This window comes from Felis catus, chromosome X (assembly GCF_018350175.1).
Source record: "Felis catus isolate Fca126 chromosome X, F.catus_Fca126_mat1.0, whole genome shotgun sequence".
Taxonomy (NCBI): Eukaryota; Metazoa; Chordata; class Mammalia; order Carnivora; family Felidae; genus Felis; species Felis catus.
The window spans coordinates 80,068,978-80,084,398 of record NC_058386.1 but is presented as its reverse complement, the minus strand read 5'-3'; the positions used below and the strand labels follow the sequence as shown (position 1 = coordinate 80,084,398).

General features: G+C 38.3%; 1 protein-coding gene across 2 annotated transcripts in view; it reads left to right on the top strand.

Annotated features, from left to right (window-relative positions):
- PCDH19 (protocadherin 19) overlaps window positions 1-15,421 on the top strand; it is a 144,589-nt gene that overhangs the window by 86,405 nt on the left and 42,763 nt on the right. Inside the window, exon 4 of one of the 2 annotated variants that reach the window (XM_006943858.4) lies at window positions 6,043-6,212. In XM_006943858.4, the coding sequence (XP_006943920.1) occupies window positions 6,043-6,212 (170 nt within the window). Of the gene's footprint in view, window positions 1-6,039; window positions 6,213-15,421 lie in introns of both variants that reach the window. The other variant, XM_004000697.5, reaches the window with a different exon arrangement.

Below are 15,421 nucleotides of genomic sequence, written 5' to 3'. Positions count from 1 at the left end.
TTTTTGCATCCATATTTATCAGGGATATTGGCCTGTAGTTCTCTTTTATACTAGGTCTCTGTCTGGTTTAGGAATCAAAGTAATACTGGCTTCATAGAATGAGTCTGGAAGTTTTCCTTCTCTTTCTATCTGTTGAAACAGCTTGAGAAGAATAGGTATTATTTCTTCTTTAAATGTTTGGTGGAATTCCCCAGGGAAGCCATCTGGTCCTGGACTCTTATTTGTTGGGAGATTTTTGATGACTGATTCAATTTCTTCGCTGGTTATGGGTCTGTTCAAACTTTCTATTTCTTCCTTTTGGAGTTTTGGGAGTGTGGGTGTTCAGAAATTTGTCCATTTCTTCCAGGTTGTCCAATTTGTTGGCATATAATTTTTCATAGTATTCCCTGATAATTGGTTGTATTTCTGAGGGATTGGTTATCATAATTCCATTTTCATTCATGATTTTATCCATTTGGGTCCTCTCCCTTTTCTTTTTGAGAAGCCTGGATAGAAGTTTATCAATTTTGTTTATTTTTTCAAAAAACCATCTCTTGGCTTCATTGATCTGCTTTACAATTTTTTTTAGATTCTATATTGTTTATTTCTGCTATCATCTATATTATTTCTCTTCTTCTGCTGGGTTTGGGGTGTCTTTTCTCTTCTGCTTCTATTTCCTTTAGGTGTGCTGTTAGATTTTGTATTTGGGATTTTTCTTGTTTCTTGAGATAGGCCTGGATTGCAATGTATTTTCCTCTCAGGACTGCCTTCGCTGCATCCCAAAGCATTTGGATTGTTGTCTTTTCATTTTCATTTGTTTCCATATATTTCTTAATTTCTTCTCTAATTGCCTGGTTGACCCACTCATTCGTTAGTAGGGTGTTCTTTAACCTCCATGCTTTTGGAGGTTTTCCAGACTTTTTTCTGTGGTTGATTTCAAGCTTCATAGCATTGTGGTCTCAAAGTATGCATGGTAGGATCTCAATTCTTGTATACTTATGAAGGGCTGTTTTGTGACCCAGTATGTGATCTATCTTGGAGAATGTTCCTTGTGCACTCGAGAAGAAAGTATATTCTGTTGCTTTGGGATGCAGAGTTCTAAATATATCTGTCAAGTCCATCTGATCCAATGTATCATTCAGGGCCCCTGTTTCTTTTTTGATCCTGTGTCTACATGATCTATTCATTTCTGTAAGAGGAGTATTAAAATCCCCTGCAATTACCACATTCTTATCAATAAGTGTGCTTATGTTTGTAATTGTTTTATATATTTGGGGTTCCCATATTCGGCGCATTGACATTTATAATTTTTAGCTCTTCCTGATGGATAGACCCTGTAATGATTATGTAATGCCCTTCTTCATCTCTTGTTACAGCCTTTAATTTACAGTCTAGTTTGTCTGCTATAAGTATGGCTGTTCCAACTTTCTTTTGATTTCTAGTAGCATGGTAGATAGTTCTCCATCCCCTCACTTTCAATCTGAAGGTTTCCTCGGGTCTAAAATGTGTCTCTTGTAGACAGCAAATAGATGGGTCTTTTTTTTTTTTAACCATTCTGATACCCTATGTCTTTTGGTTGTCACATTTAGTCCATTTACATTCAGTGTTATTATAGAAAGATACGGGTTTAGAGTCATTGTGATGTCTGTAGGTTTCATGCTTGTAGTGATGTCTCTGGTACCTTGTCTCACAGGATCCCCCTTAGGATCTCTTTTAGGGCTTGTTTAGTAGTGACTAATTCCTTCAGTTTTTGTTTGTTTGGGAAGACCTTTATCTCTCCTTTTATTTTCAATGACAGACTTGCTGGATAAAGGATTCTCAGCTGCATTTTTTTTCTGTTCATCACATTGAAGGTTCCCTGCCATTCCTTTCTTGCCTGCCAAGTTTCAGTAGATAAATCCATCACTAGTCTTATCGATCTCCCTTTATATGTTAGAGCATGTTTATCCCTAGCTGCTTTCAGAATTTTCTGTTTATCCTTGTATTTTGCCAGTTTGACTATGATATGTCATGGAGAAGATCGATTCAAGTTACGTCTAAAGGGAGTTCTCTGTGCCTCTTGATCGCATCACTTAATTCTCTAATTCTCCCCTCATACTGCTGGATATTTTTTATCTCTCTTTTTCTCAACTTCCTCTCTTTCCATGATCTTACCTTCTAATGCACCTATTCTCTCCTCTGCCTCTTCAATCCCTGCTGTAGTCGATTCCATTTTATTTTGCACCTCATTTATAGCATTTTTTAGCTTCTCATGACTATTTTTTAGTCCTTTGATCTCTGTAGCATAGATTCTCTGCTGTCCTCTATGCTTTTATCAATCCCAGCAATTAATTTGATGACTATTATTCTAAATTCCTGCTCCATTATATTGCTTATATCGTTTTTGATCAATTTGTTAGCTGTCGCCATTTCCTGGATTTTCTTTTGAGGAGAATTCTTTCATTTAATTATTTTTGGTTTTCCCTGGGGTGGCTCCAAACTGCAGGACATTTCTCCTGTGCTTTCCGGAGAAACTTGTGTTGGTGTGCAGGGCCACAGTCAGACCAGATGTCTGTTCCCACCCCATTGCTGGGGCCACAGTCAGACTGGTGTGTACCTTACCTTCCCCTATGTCAGGGGCAGGACTCACTGTGGAGTGGTGTGTCCCCTGTCTGGGCTACTTGCACACTGCCAGGCTTGTGGTGCTTGTTCATTTTGATCTAAGGGCGTATTAACCGGGGTGGATCCGCAAGGTGCACAGGGGCAGGAGGGGCAGGCTTAGGTCGCATTGCCGTGGTGGTCCTCTGCAGGATGGGCCCTGCAGCACTGGGAGGGAGGCATGCCCATTGGAAGGATGGATCCACAGAAGCACAGCTTGGGAGTTTGCATGGTACAAGCAAGTTAGGTGACAGGAACTGTTTCCCTTTGGAAATTGGGCTGGGGGATGGGAGAGGGAAATGGCGCTTGCCAGTGCCTTTGTTCCCCTGCTGTGCTGATCTCTGTCTTCCAGGGCTCAACAACTCTCCCTTCAGGCATCCTCTCATCCTCCCTGCTCTCTGAGAGCAGAACTATTGACTCTTAACATTCCAGATGTTAAGTCCAGCTGGCTGTCAAAACTCATGGAGTCCGGCCCCTCCGCTTTTGCAAGCCAGACTTTGGGAGCTCTGCCTTGCCTGATGGGCTGCCCCTCCACTGCCCTAGCTCCCTCCGGCCAGTTCATGTAGCACACACCACCTCTCTGCCCTTCCTACCCTCTTCTGTGGGCTTCTTTTCTACGCTTGACTCTGGAGAGTCCATTGTGTTAGTCTTCTGGTGTTTTTCTGGGTTATTTAGGCAGATGTGGGTGGAATCTAGGTGATCAGCAGGATGAGGTAAGCCAGCAGGATGAGACAGCAGGACGAGCATCCTCCTACTCCACCATCTTCCCCAAGCTTTCTCCTAAATATATATTTCCTGTATCACTCCTATAAAAAGACCACCGACATAATATTTAATTATAACTCAATGAAGACATCACATGTAGTAATGATCATATAAACATTAACCATTTATTGAGCATTTGTGTGTACCTGGTATTTCATGTACAGTATCTCATTTAGTCTTGAAAATGGCCTTGTGATGAAGCTTTTAGCAAATGCCTTTTGCAGACAAAGAAATTGAGGCTCAAAGACATTAGATATCAGGCCCAGGGTCCCATAGATAAAGTGGCAGAGTACAGATTGTTCTAATGACAGTGCTCTTTCGTCTACAGTCTGGCAATCTAACATGCCACAGGAATAGCATTTTAAAGAGCGTAAACAGTGTTTGTCAACTGAGGGTTATTTAGCAATGTATGGAGACCATTTTGGTTGTAAATTTTGGGAGAGGCACTACTAGCATCTAATGGGTAGAAGACAGGGATGCTGCTAAACATCCTACAATGTGCTGGACAGCATAGACAACAAAATATCAATAGTACCAAGGCTGAGAAACCTTGGTCTAAGGGGTGGTTAATTGCATTGTCCTTATATTCCTCTTCAACGTATGTCCTAAGCATGTTTTGGCAACTGCTGAAATGCACTCAATTCAGGATTGAAGTTTCTGGCTTAAAGTAGCAATTTTTTGTTGTGAATTAAGGAAATTTTCCTGTGCTCCAGATACCAGAGATGCAGGTCAAAAAATTAATATTTGTTATAAGAACATATGATTCAGACAGGTCATTTCCTTTCTTCTGAGATGCAGGAGTCCATGTGGGCAGGACCAATTTTTTTTTTATAAAAGATAAAGTTTGAATCTGTTTAGGCTGTGGGATTAGTATTTACAGGAAGCCCCAACATCTGTGCCATAAAGCTAGAAATGGCTACACGTTGTAAATCCTGTGTTTCCAGTTGGTCTTCTTGACCATAAAGGAAATATAAGATGATCGGTTTTTTAATAGAACTACATGCTGGTAGGTCCACAGGGCTGCATAGCTGCATGACATAATTTGGAGGAGCTAAGTGAGTTGGCCTATTTAATGATTTTAGTTTTAATACAGGTGATGCTCAGTGATCCTTTCTGAAAATAATTAGCAAAGAGGTCAATGCTTTACTCTCTCCTGCTCTTCATTTTCTTATAATTATGGCTTTCCAGTTATTGGCCTTTTGATCTTTACCCTTTCATATTCAGGGCAGCAAGCATTCTATATCTAGGTTGGTCATATGTTAAAAATCTGCTGTGATTCCTTTTGACCAATGTAGAGAATTACAATGTATCTATTGTGTTCATTGCATAGCTCTTCATAATATGTACTGAATGTTCTTATCAAAGCCTCAGAGAGTCAGGCTGGTGGATGTTCAAGGTTGAGCACAGCAAACAAGTTTGCACTATCACCTCCACAGAGATGGTACACCACCTCCCTTTTCAGAGGTACAATAGGTCTGTTGGGACTTGTCCTAATTCAAAATTATGACACTCTCCCTTGTCGAGACAACAACACATTTCCTTGAGTATGCCTTTGCTACTTCCTCATTGAGTGGGGAATGGATTCACCATTTACTAGGTATTTCAGATGCATAATTTATGGCGCATGGTGTTGCACATCTTCAGATTCTGTCAGAACTTACAAAATATTAGAAATTGCAGGTGGAGGCCTCTATGGATATACATTATGTATTATTCTCTATGTTGGATAGTATGGATAGTATGTTTAGTGCATTGTATGGTGGATTGATTTAACAAATACAAGAAAAATTGGCCCATAAACTCTTCAGCTGAAAGTTTTCATATTCTTACCATAACTACACCCACAATATTATTAGAGCTCACTCTCTGGTTCTCTTTCATCTTACTGTACATGCACCAAGGCTCTTCTCTTCTCAGCCCCTGCTTCTCCTCTTTGTGTTTGAATTTGTCTCTCTGACTTTCTCTGTTAAAACTCACCTGAGTTCTCTGATCCTAATTTCTATTTTAATTGCACTACCTCAATTTCTGCCACTTTCATTTTACAGTTGATTAGTAGACATCTTTGGAGAAGCAGCATACATAGTGGTTAAGGGTCCAGGCTCTGGAGCTAGACTGCCTGTCCTGGGTTTGGTCTTACTAAATTTTCATCAGTTGTATGCAAGTTACTTAACTTCCACGTGCTTCTGATCTTTCATCTGTAAATGGGAATATTAATGGTACCTTTCTCTCATATAGTTGTAATGATTACAAAAGTTAATTCACGTCAAGCATTTAGAATAGTGCCTTATGTATAGTAATCGCTCAGTAAACATTAGTTATTATTTTACTTTGATTCTATAAGAAGAGAGAAAATATTTTGAAATGGTGATATTCTTTGCAAGTGGTGGTTTCAGATTTGTACCTTCTTCCACCTTGCCTGTAGTAGTAATACATTGAAGATAAGTGAATGAAAGTATTAGCTGCATCAGCCTCCAATAGTGGGAACCTCTCTGCAGTGTTAAACAGAAATTATCTTTAAACAGAAAATTCCTCTTTCTACTCTTTTGAACAATCCAGTCACTGTTGGCCTCACCAAAGAGCTGATATCATCTTGCCTCTGAAAGATTTTACAAAACAGATTCATCACAGTTGTAAATTATCATTCTTTCTTCAACCCAGCAGCTCCACCTTCAAGGACTTAGAGGGCAACAGTCTGAAGGATAGTGGTCATGAAGAGAGTGACCAGACTGACAGTGAACATGATGTCCAGCGGAGCCTATACTGTGATACTGCTGTCAATGATGTGCTGAACACCAGTGTGACGTCCATGGGATCTCAGATGCTTGACCATGGTAAGGGTTGGTTGGATGTAATTTGCAGCCACAGATCCCAAAGAACCCAGCATGTTTGTAGGTACATTGTTCTACTTTACTGTAATGAGTGTGTTGTCAAGGTGTACACTGTGCTCATGCCTGAGTATCATCTATATAGTTTTGAGGTGTCCTAACACCTAACCAGTCTACTTCACCCTCATAGCTGACTACATGTACATGTTGTATACATTCTCTTCAATAATAAATGCACTAAGCACATAGAAAGTGAGCAGATGCCTTCTCACCGGGAAAAATGCCTCTTTTTGCTTTAGTACATGAACTTTAATTGATCAGTTGAGTCTCACAGAACATAGCACTAATGAGACCAAAGTTGTGGGTTTTATTTCCATATAAGGCTGGTTAAATTTACCCAGAGAGAGACTCTGTTCTCTGACCACAGATTGCATACCCTTTACCGAGGATAGAAAGTACCAAACTTCCCATTTTGCCTGTGGGGCTGCAATGCCAAATCCCTCTAGCTACCACACAAATATATGTCATTGATCATAGGACAGACCAGGGTAAGAAAGTATGGCTGACTCAAAGTAGCATTCTGTGCATATGAGAAACACCTCAAAGCAAATGTCAGGAATGGTATTCTCATGTATGAAGAAGAGTCTATTTTCGTGAATTCAGCCACACATGGTTTAGCAAGAGGAGCTATTTAAAACTGTACTAGGCAGAAACCGGGGTATAAAAACATTAGCAGAGTTCAGCTAAGGCAGAATGTTCAGATGGGCTTGGGCACAAATGTCATTTTAAATGTTATACTGATGCAAACATGCTAGGCAAACAGCCTGTCTTTTTCAATTAAGAACTATGAATTCATCTTGGTGTTGAGGCTCAGTGAAGCTTCAGAATGCTTGGCTGTGTCTTGGGAAAAGCTAGACACAAGCTCAGCTGGAAGCCCCACTGCTAAAAGACTTAAAGATGAGGAAACAAAATATGGTGATTATGTGCTGGTCTTCAGCTATTTCATTTCACTGTAAACATCATTAAATGCTTTTGTTTTGGTCTTATAAATGAATCCAAAGGAAAAAAAATTGCACAATTCACAAAATAAAATGTTTTTCATAGAAAAAAAGTTAGTCACTGTAGAGTCTGTTAAATTGTCTAATCCATCCCCTCCCCAGCAGACTCAAGTGTCAAAGTCTATAATATATAGAGCTCATTACTGATTGTGCATTGGTGTCTTCCCTAATTGGTGAGTGGTGACATCCACAGAAATAATATAGTTTCTGGGCAACCTTACTAAGATTAAAGATGAAAAAATTAAACATTTATATAACTGAAACAGAGACTGTTTAAATCTCAGAGGATTAGTAGTGTGTTACAGCATACAGACTGGTATCAGTTACTAGTCTTGTGTCTCAAAAAAGTGCTTTTTCATTTTTGTCACAAAGGCTTTTAGTTGGATGCTTTTTAAAGATGAAGTGAATGCAGAACAGGAAATAGCCATAATTAATTTTCAGTTTATCCCTGGCCAGAACAACATCTGTTTTAATTTTTTTTGTCGCATTTTTCTAGAAAAACAGTATCAGTGGACTATTTTAGTTTTTCTGAGGGAGTGTTTCTTACAAATGGGATGTATTGTATATATATGGTGTGCAAATTGTATAATAATGAGAGTATTCTAAAGCAAATGTGTGACATTATTCCAAGACTCTTCTACATATAAGATGATTACACACTCATGCGTGTGCACACAGACACTTTCTGCTATTCCATTTTGGCAATACCTTCAGGCATTTTTTTCCCTCAATATTCAATTTGCATGTATATATCTTAATTTTTTTCCATCATTCCAGCAGTGGCTAGAGTTTGTTTTTTTCAATTTGGTTGAGTCATTACACTTTAGGTACAGAGGGAATTCCAGTCTTGCTTACATCTCAGGTTCTAACTTGTGATATCCCAGTACTTCTGAGCTTTCCATAATAATACTTAATTGTTATATCTCAAATCAACTCTAGGATAGCCACATAAATTGTGTCACCTCAGTTATTGCTACCTCAAGCAACAGCAACAATTTCAACAATTAACATTTTATAGCATTTTATTATCTCAATCCTGGATTCACATGTTTCTCATTTTATCCTGAGGCACAGTAGTTGAAAGATAATCACTGGGGCGCCTGTGTGGCTCAGTCGGTTAAGCGTCCGACTTCGGCTCAGGTCGTGATCTCGCAGTCAGTGAGTTCGAGCCCTGCGTCAGGCTCTGTGCTGACAGCTCAGAGCCTGGGGCCTGTTTCAGATTCTGTGTCTCCCTCTCTCTGACCCTCCCCGTTCATGCTCTGTCTCTCTCTGTCTCAAAAATAAATAAAGGTTAAAAAAATTAAAAAAAAAAGAAAGACAATCACTGAGCAAATTTACCATGTATGCCTGATCTTGTGACTATTCTAACTAGAATAGTTTTAGGTATATTAATTCCAGGGCAATATGTTATTGTAACTTCTGAGGACTACTGATTTAGAAAGGTCATGAGGGAAAATGAAATTTTCTCTAAACTCTGACCTATACTGAAAGTCTCAAAGATTCCTTGAGGGAAAAAAATATATTCCCAGATCTCTTTGGTTCATTAATACTGTGATAAGCATCTCAAACCCATGTGCCCTGAAATCCAAAGCTGAACTATTCTTAAGGTTTGAGTAGATGTCTCTGGAGAATAAGGGTTATAATAACCTTGTCCAACTAACTCTAATCCTGATAATATTTCTTCTGGTCCTGTTAGAACCACTCCAAAGTTGGGCCAAATATACCCAATAGAGTGTACCTTATACCTTTGTTTTGGCTTACCTTGGATTTCATGATTGTAGTTTTCTGTGTTTTCTAATTTTTATATTAGTACAGCATCTTTCTTTAATTTTTTTTATTATTTAAAATTAGTTAAGATACAATGCAATATTGGTTTCAGGAGTAGAATTTAGTGAGCATCTTTCTTTGCATATATATGGACACATGATTTATGGGGACTTTCAGGATTTTTAAAATAAAGATAAATTTTTAAGTTTATTTATTTATTTTGAGAGAGAGAGGCATCATGAGTGGGGAAGAAGCCCAGAGAGAGGCAGAGAATCCCAAGCGATTCAAGAGAGCCCCAAGTGGGGCTTGAACCCACAAACTGTGAGATCATGACCTGAGCTGAAATCAAGACTCGAATGCTTAACCTACTGAGCCACCTAGGTGCCCCTAAAATAAAGATAATTTTATGCATCTGTTAACTTTTTCCTTGAGAAGGAATGGGTTGTTCAGTGAGCTATTGTGTTGCCAGAATTTGAAGAAAAGGTAAAAATTGTATTTGTTCCCCATATTTCCAGACATCTGGGCCATGTGCTTCTTCACACTGCCAAAAGCCTCTTTGGGTTTTGTTCTTTTAACTGCTATAGCAAAAGAATGCTCAGTGTGAATGTCAAAGGTGCTTCATGATTTTAAGAAGAAAGGCCCAAATCCCTTAATTTTCAGCAACCCATCTTTGAGGCCATTCCTAGGGATGGGAACCTAGAATCACTATATTCAACCAAGGAAAGAATTTATGGAAGACTTTTGCACCCAAAGGGCAAAGCCCAGAGTTTAGCCACTTGTGTTTGGATTATATTTTGATTGCCCCAACCTGATACATCCATGAGCTGGGTCAGGGTGGGGATAAGAAGAAATGATAGGAATTACTACTTTCTGGATTATTATCAAGCCTGGTAGCACTCTCAACATGCCTAAGACCAGGTCAGTTTGTTGATGAACTGGCTGAGCTGAATTTCCTTGTTGCTAGGTGACTGAATTACAAATTCATTTATCATCTGAGTGCCCTTGAATTAATATGTCTCAGCTTGTCCCCAGTAATGCAGCTCTCAGTGTCATGGATTACCAGAAAAGAAGGTGATGGAGACTTCTTTATCCTGTACTTTCTACTCACATATAGCACTTTTTGGAATGCTATCTCTCTATAGCTCTCTAAGTGCCTTGAGAACAATTAAGTGTTGTCACTCAGAGATTTTACTACCTGATTTAGTTCTTGAGGTGATTTGGTGCTGAGCTTGGGGGTCACACTCAAATATTTTAACCAGTGCCTTTTCTTTCTGAATTTGAGTTATTTGGTAAAATTAACTTCTGGCAGGGCCAAGAATTTTGCCTTATGGAAAATTGCTGCAGAGAGTCTCTAAGAAGAGTAATTGACCAGAAGAGAGGTCAGAGGTGCTAAAGGTTCATGGGTTTGTTGCACAATTAGGGCTATCACTGGGTTTGAATCTCTTCCTCTCAAAGTTATTTCTGGATTGAGTAGTGCTGGGGTTACTAGGATTCTGTCTCTTCCATGCTTCTTTGCATGGCTGTTTGTGATGACTTGGATATACCATTATGCTTACTTAAATATGTAGTCCTCATATGAAATTGAGGTTTATGGGAATCATGTCCTAGAACTATACATACTAGTCCCAAGCTCAACTAATTTGTTTCAAATCATACTCAATCTCTCTTACTTTATGATTTTAATTACTGATTATAAATTCACCAACTGAAAGGATGATTCTAATTGCTCTAATGTGCACTTAACTTAGAGTTCACTACAACACTGAATTTCCCTCCCCTGCTAATTGATACCGAATGGAAGCAATGTACAGCAACTCGCAATAACATCTATCTGCTTTTATATCCAAATGCATCCAAATGCAATATAATGATTGCTTTATTTCTGAAAGTGTAAATCCTTCTGAATTTTACTAAACTTGTTTATTTGGTAGCTCATCACCTGAGTATCATTTAATATATTTGTTGTGTAAAACATGGATTTGAAGAACTTAATCTGTGCCCAATGCAACTGCTATTATAAATTAACCATGAAAATATTCTGTAGGCTTCATACTATGCATATTCTAGTTTCAATCACAGGTGTATTAAGATGTTTATACTTCCAACACTCTACCAGCAATTTGTAATTTTATTTCCTTTAGTTCTTCTAATGAAATTATGATTTAGTGAGTGAATATCCCTTCCTTATCCTCTTACCTATCCCCCTGACTCATCTCTCACCTCACTAGATTTCCAAACACTCATTTCAATTAATCTCTTGGTAAAATAAGGAGTTATCAATGGAGAATATTTTGTGACATTGCAAAGTAGTGTGCTTCTGGGCTCCAGAAATGGTAGCATGGACCAGATGTTCATAGAGTAATTGAAAATTACATTTTATCAGAATAGCATTTACTGTTAGAAAGTTTTATATTTACTTCAACAAAGAGGTTGAATAGATCCCCCTGGACCTGAATTAACATCTTTGAGGCTAGATATACTGTTTTGCAATTCATGTGATTATTTCTCCCCCAGTTTTCCTCATATAGAATCTTTTAAAAATGTCTTCAGCCTCATGCATATATATACCAGGTGAAATGTTTAGTAACTTGAAAAATGGAATGTATATACATACATATATAGTGAATGTATATATACATACATATATACATATATAGTGAATGTATACACACACACACACACACACACACACACACACACACACACACATATATATAGTGAATCTGTATATGTGACTTTCAGCTGTTTTCATCTTGTCCCAGGTATACAGTAGTCTAATTCCAGGTAGGAACAATGCATGCATAGCTATTTATCATTTATCCATGCATTCAACAGTATTTTTCAGTGCCCACTGTGTGCCTGGCTCTGGGAATCGAATGTGTCAATTACTGCTGTTATTAACTGTGAAAGTTCTCATCTTTTTAGCTTTGCTGATCTGGGGTTTACTGAAGTGACCAATGTCAGCTCAATGATGAGTAACTTCCTGATTTTAGAAATCATCATATGAATAGAGCCAGGTACCATTAAAAACCTTATTACTATTGTGTCAACAAAGAAGAAGAACCAATAAAAGGAGATTATTGCAATCGAGGTCTTATTTTTAATAAGAATATCATGAAAGACTCTTATTTGGTATCCTAACTTGAACAATGTCACAACGGTAAACATTTTCTTTTTAAATATATCTGCTCTGAGGCTGAACTTCTTGCTCACTTGTAGCTAATGTCATTATAAGATGGTAGGTCTAATGTCTGACATGCCCAGTTACCTGCTGGTTTAAATTTTATTTAATGTTTACTTATTTTTGAGAGACAGAGTGCTAGTGGGAGAGAGGCAGAGAGAGAGGGAGACACAGAATCAGAAGCAGGCTCCAGGCTGTGAACCGGCAGCACAGAGCCCAATGCAGGGCTCGAACTCACAAACTGTGAGATCATGACCTGAGCCCAAGTTGGACGCTCAACCGACTGAGCCACCCAGGCCCCCAACCTTGTTGGTTTAGAGACACTCAGTGGTATTCAATGCTCAGTCTCCCTTTTCCTCTGATGTCCAGCAATTTTTATACATTTTCAGTCTCAGCACTGCCTGGGCAGGTGGGAATCGAAGGACAGGTGATTGCTTTTGTTATTTCAACTACATTGCTGCACCAGATAATTGGACTCCTTTCAAAGCATTATTTACATTTTATTGGCAAGACAGTCACTGGAATAAAAAGTTGTCCCTAACTAATGGAAACATTCATGCTGTTAGCTGTTGTTTGTTAGCATTATTTTGGCATGGGACTTTTGGTCAGAGATTTCTTTTAGGCCAGTTCTCTTCATCTGCTTTGAAATAGAAACACTATGCCCCCTCTTTTTCAATAATTTTTTTTTCCTGATCCTCTTGGAACTTTTAGTTGTCTCATATTCAATGTCTACTTTAAAATTTATTATTATTAATAATTCCCTGTGGAGAGAGATTCATTATTCATCAAGAGAATAAATGCCAGGGGCTTTCTTGACTGGTTAACGCTAAGGATTTCTATATTTCTAAGCACTTGGAAAGCATTGAAGGATGGAAATTATATAAAGGAAGCACACTGAACAATTAAGAATTTCATTCTCTAGGAGTTCATGGCCCAAAAGCACAAATAGTCCAGTATGGAATAGACCAAGTAGGATCAGTGAATAAATTAAGAATACTTGAGCTACAGAGCAAAATACATTTCAAAGGACACTTTGGTGTAATGGGATCCCTTTGGAGGAATACTGGAAGCCAGGCCCTGGTATAGTATGCTAGATAAAAATATGCTCTATTTGGGTGACTTGCCAGGTGAATGTTTTCTAATTGCTTTGGTTTTTTTTCAAGTTTTTATTTAAATGCTAGCTAGTTAGCATATATGATAAAATTGGTTTCCAGTGTAGAATTTAGTGATTCATCACTTACATATAACACCCAGTGCTCATCACAATAAGTGCCCTCCTTAATACCCATCATCTATTTGGCCCACCTCCACCCACATTCCTCCATCAACCCTCAGTTTGTTCTCTATAGTTAAGAGTCTCTTATGGTTTGCTTCTCCCTCTCTCTCTTTTCTCCCTTCTCATACGTTCATCTGTTTTGTTTCTTAAATGCCACATATGAGTGAAATCATATGGTATTTGTCTTTCTTTTCCTGACTTATTTTGCTTAGCATAATACACTCTAGCTCCATCCACATCGTTGCAAATGGCACAATTTCATTCTTTTTGATGGCTGAATAATATTCCTGTGTGTGTGTGTGTGTGTGTGTGTGTATACAGCACATATTCTGTTTTTAAATGTTTCCTTATTTTTGAGAGAGGGGTTGAGAGAGAGAGAGAGAGAGAGAGAGAGAGAGAGAGAGAGATAGCAAGCAGGGAAGGGACAAAGAGGGAGAGAGACATAGGATCCGAAGCAGGCTCTGCACTGACAGCAGAGAGCCCTATGTGGGGCTGGAACTCACTAACTGTGAGACCATGACCTGAGCCAAAGTTGGACGCTCAACTGACTGAGCCACTCAGGTGTCCAAATACCATACATTCTTTATCTATTCATCAGTCGATGGACATTTGGGCTCTTTATATAGTTTGGCTATTGTTGATAATGCTGCTATAAACATTGGGTTGCATGTGCTCCTTCAAATCTGTATTTTTATATCCTTTGGGTAAATACCTAGTAGTGCAATTGCTGGGTCATAGGGTAGTTCTATTTTTAGCTTTTTGAGGAACCTCCATACTGTTTTCCAAAGTGGCTGCACCAGTTTGCATTCCCACCAAGAGTGTAAGAGGGTTCCCCTTTCTCCATATCCTCAGGAACATCTGTTGTTTCCCGAGTTGTTAATTTTAGCCATTCTGACAGGTGTGAGGTGATGTCTCATTGCAGTTTTGATTTATATTTCCCTGATGATGAGTGATGTTGAGCATCTTTTCATGTGTCTGTTGGCCATCTGAATGTCTTCTTTGGGAAAATGTCTATTCATGTCTTCTACCCATTTCTTAACTGGGTTGTTTTTTGGGTGTTGAGTTTATTAAGTTCTTTATGTAGTTTGGATACTAACCCTTAATCAGATATTTAATTTGCAAATATCTTCTCCAATTGCTTTATGATAAGACAATAGTTACATAGGCCATGATAAGTAGGCATACTGCTAATAGGGTAAGAGATGAGAGACAAATCAAGTTGTTTTATCAGACTAGATCATATGGGTTGCTTCGCATACTCAAAAAAGTCCATTGAACTGTCAAAACCATTATTTTCTTTGGGTCTTCCTATCTATTTAACATCATTTCTGTCATGTCATAAGATGGCTAAGAATCATAAACTCCATCAGGATGGGAAAACATAAATCTAAACTTGTCATTTAAATATTTATGAAGATTTTTTTCTGTTCATTTTTCCTTAACCCCTTTATTATGAAATAAATATTGAGAATCAAGTCAAGTCATAATTTAAAAAGCAATTTCAAGAATACTAAAATCATGTGTTATTTCTTTACTTTTTGGGAAAAATACTTGTGAGATGTGTTTCCTCTCTTATCATAGATGCTTTTGATCATCCAGAGTTTTATGTCTTAGTCTCAGGTACTTTTGGTCTCAGTCTTTACTAGATGGGTGATTGCCTGTTTACTTTGGGCCAAGAAAAGGTCATTTGACATATCTACTTGCAGTTTTTTTTTTTTTGACAAGCAAGTCTTTTCAGTTTCTTTTCCTACATGGCTTATCCCCAATAAATTTCCAAGTGTGGAAAAATCACCAAGCTCTAGACTGGAAAATGTTTCAGCTGGCCCTTAGGGCCATCAGAAAAGTTGTTTTTTAGATATTTACACACAGCTCAGGGAGGGTATACAGAGAAGATATTTTTGCCACTGGGCAGAATGGAGTCCCATTAACCAAT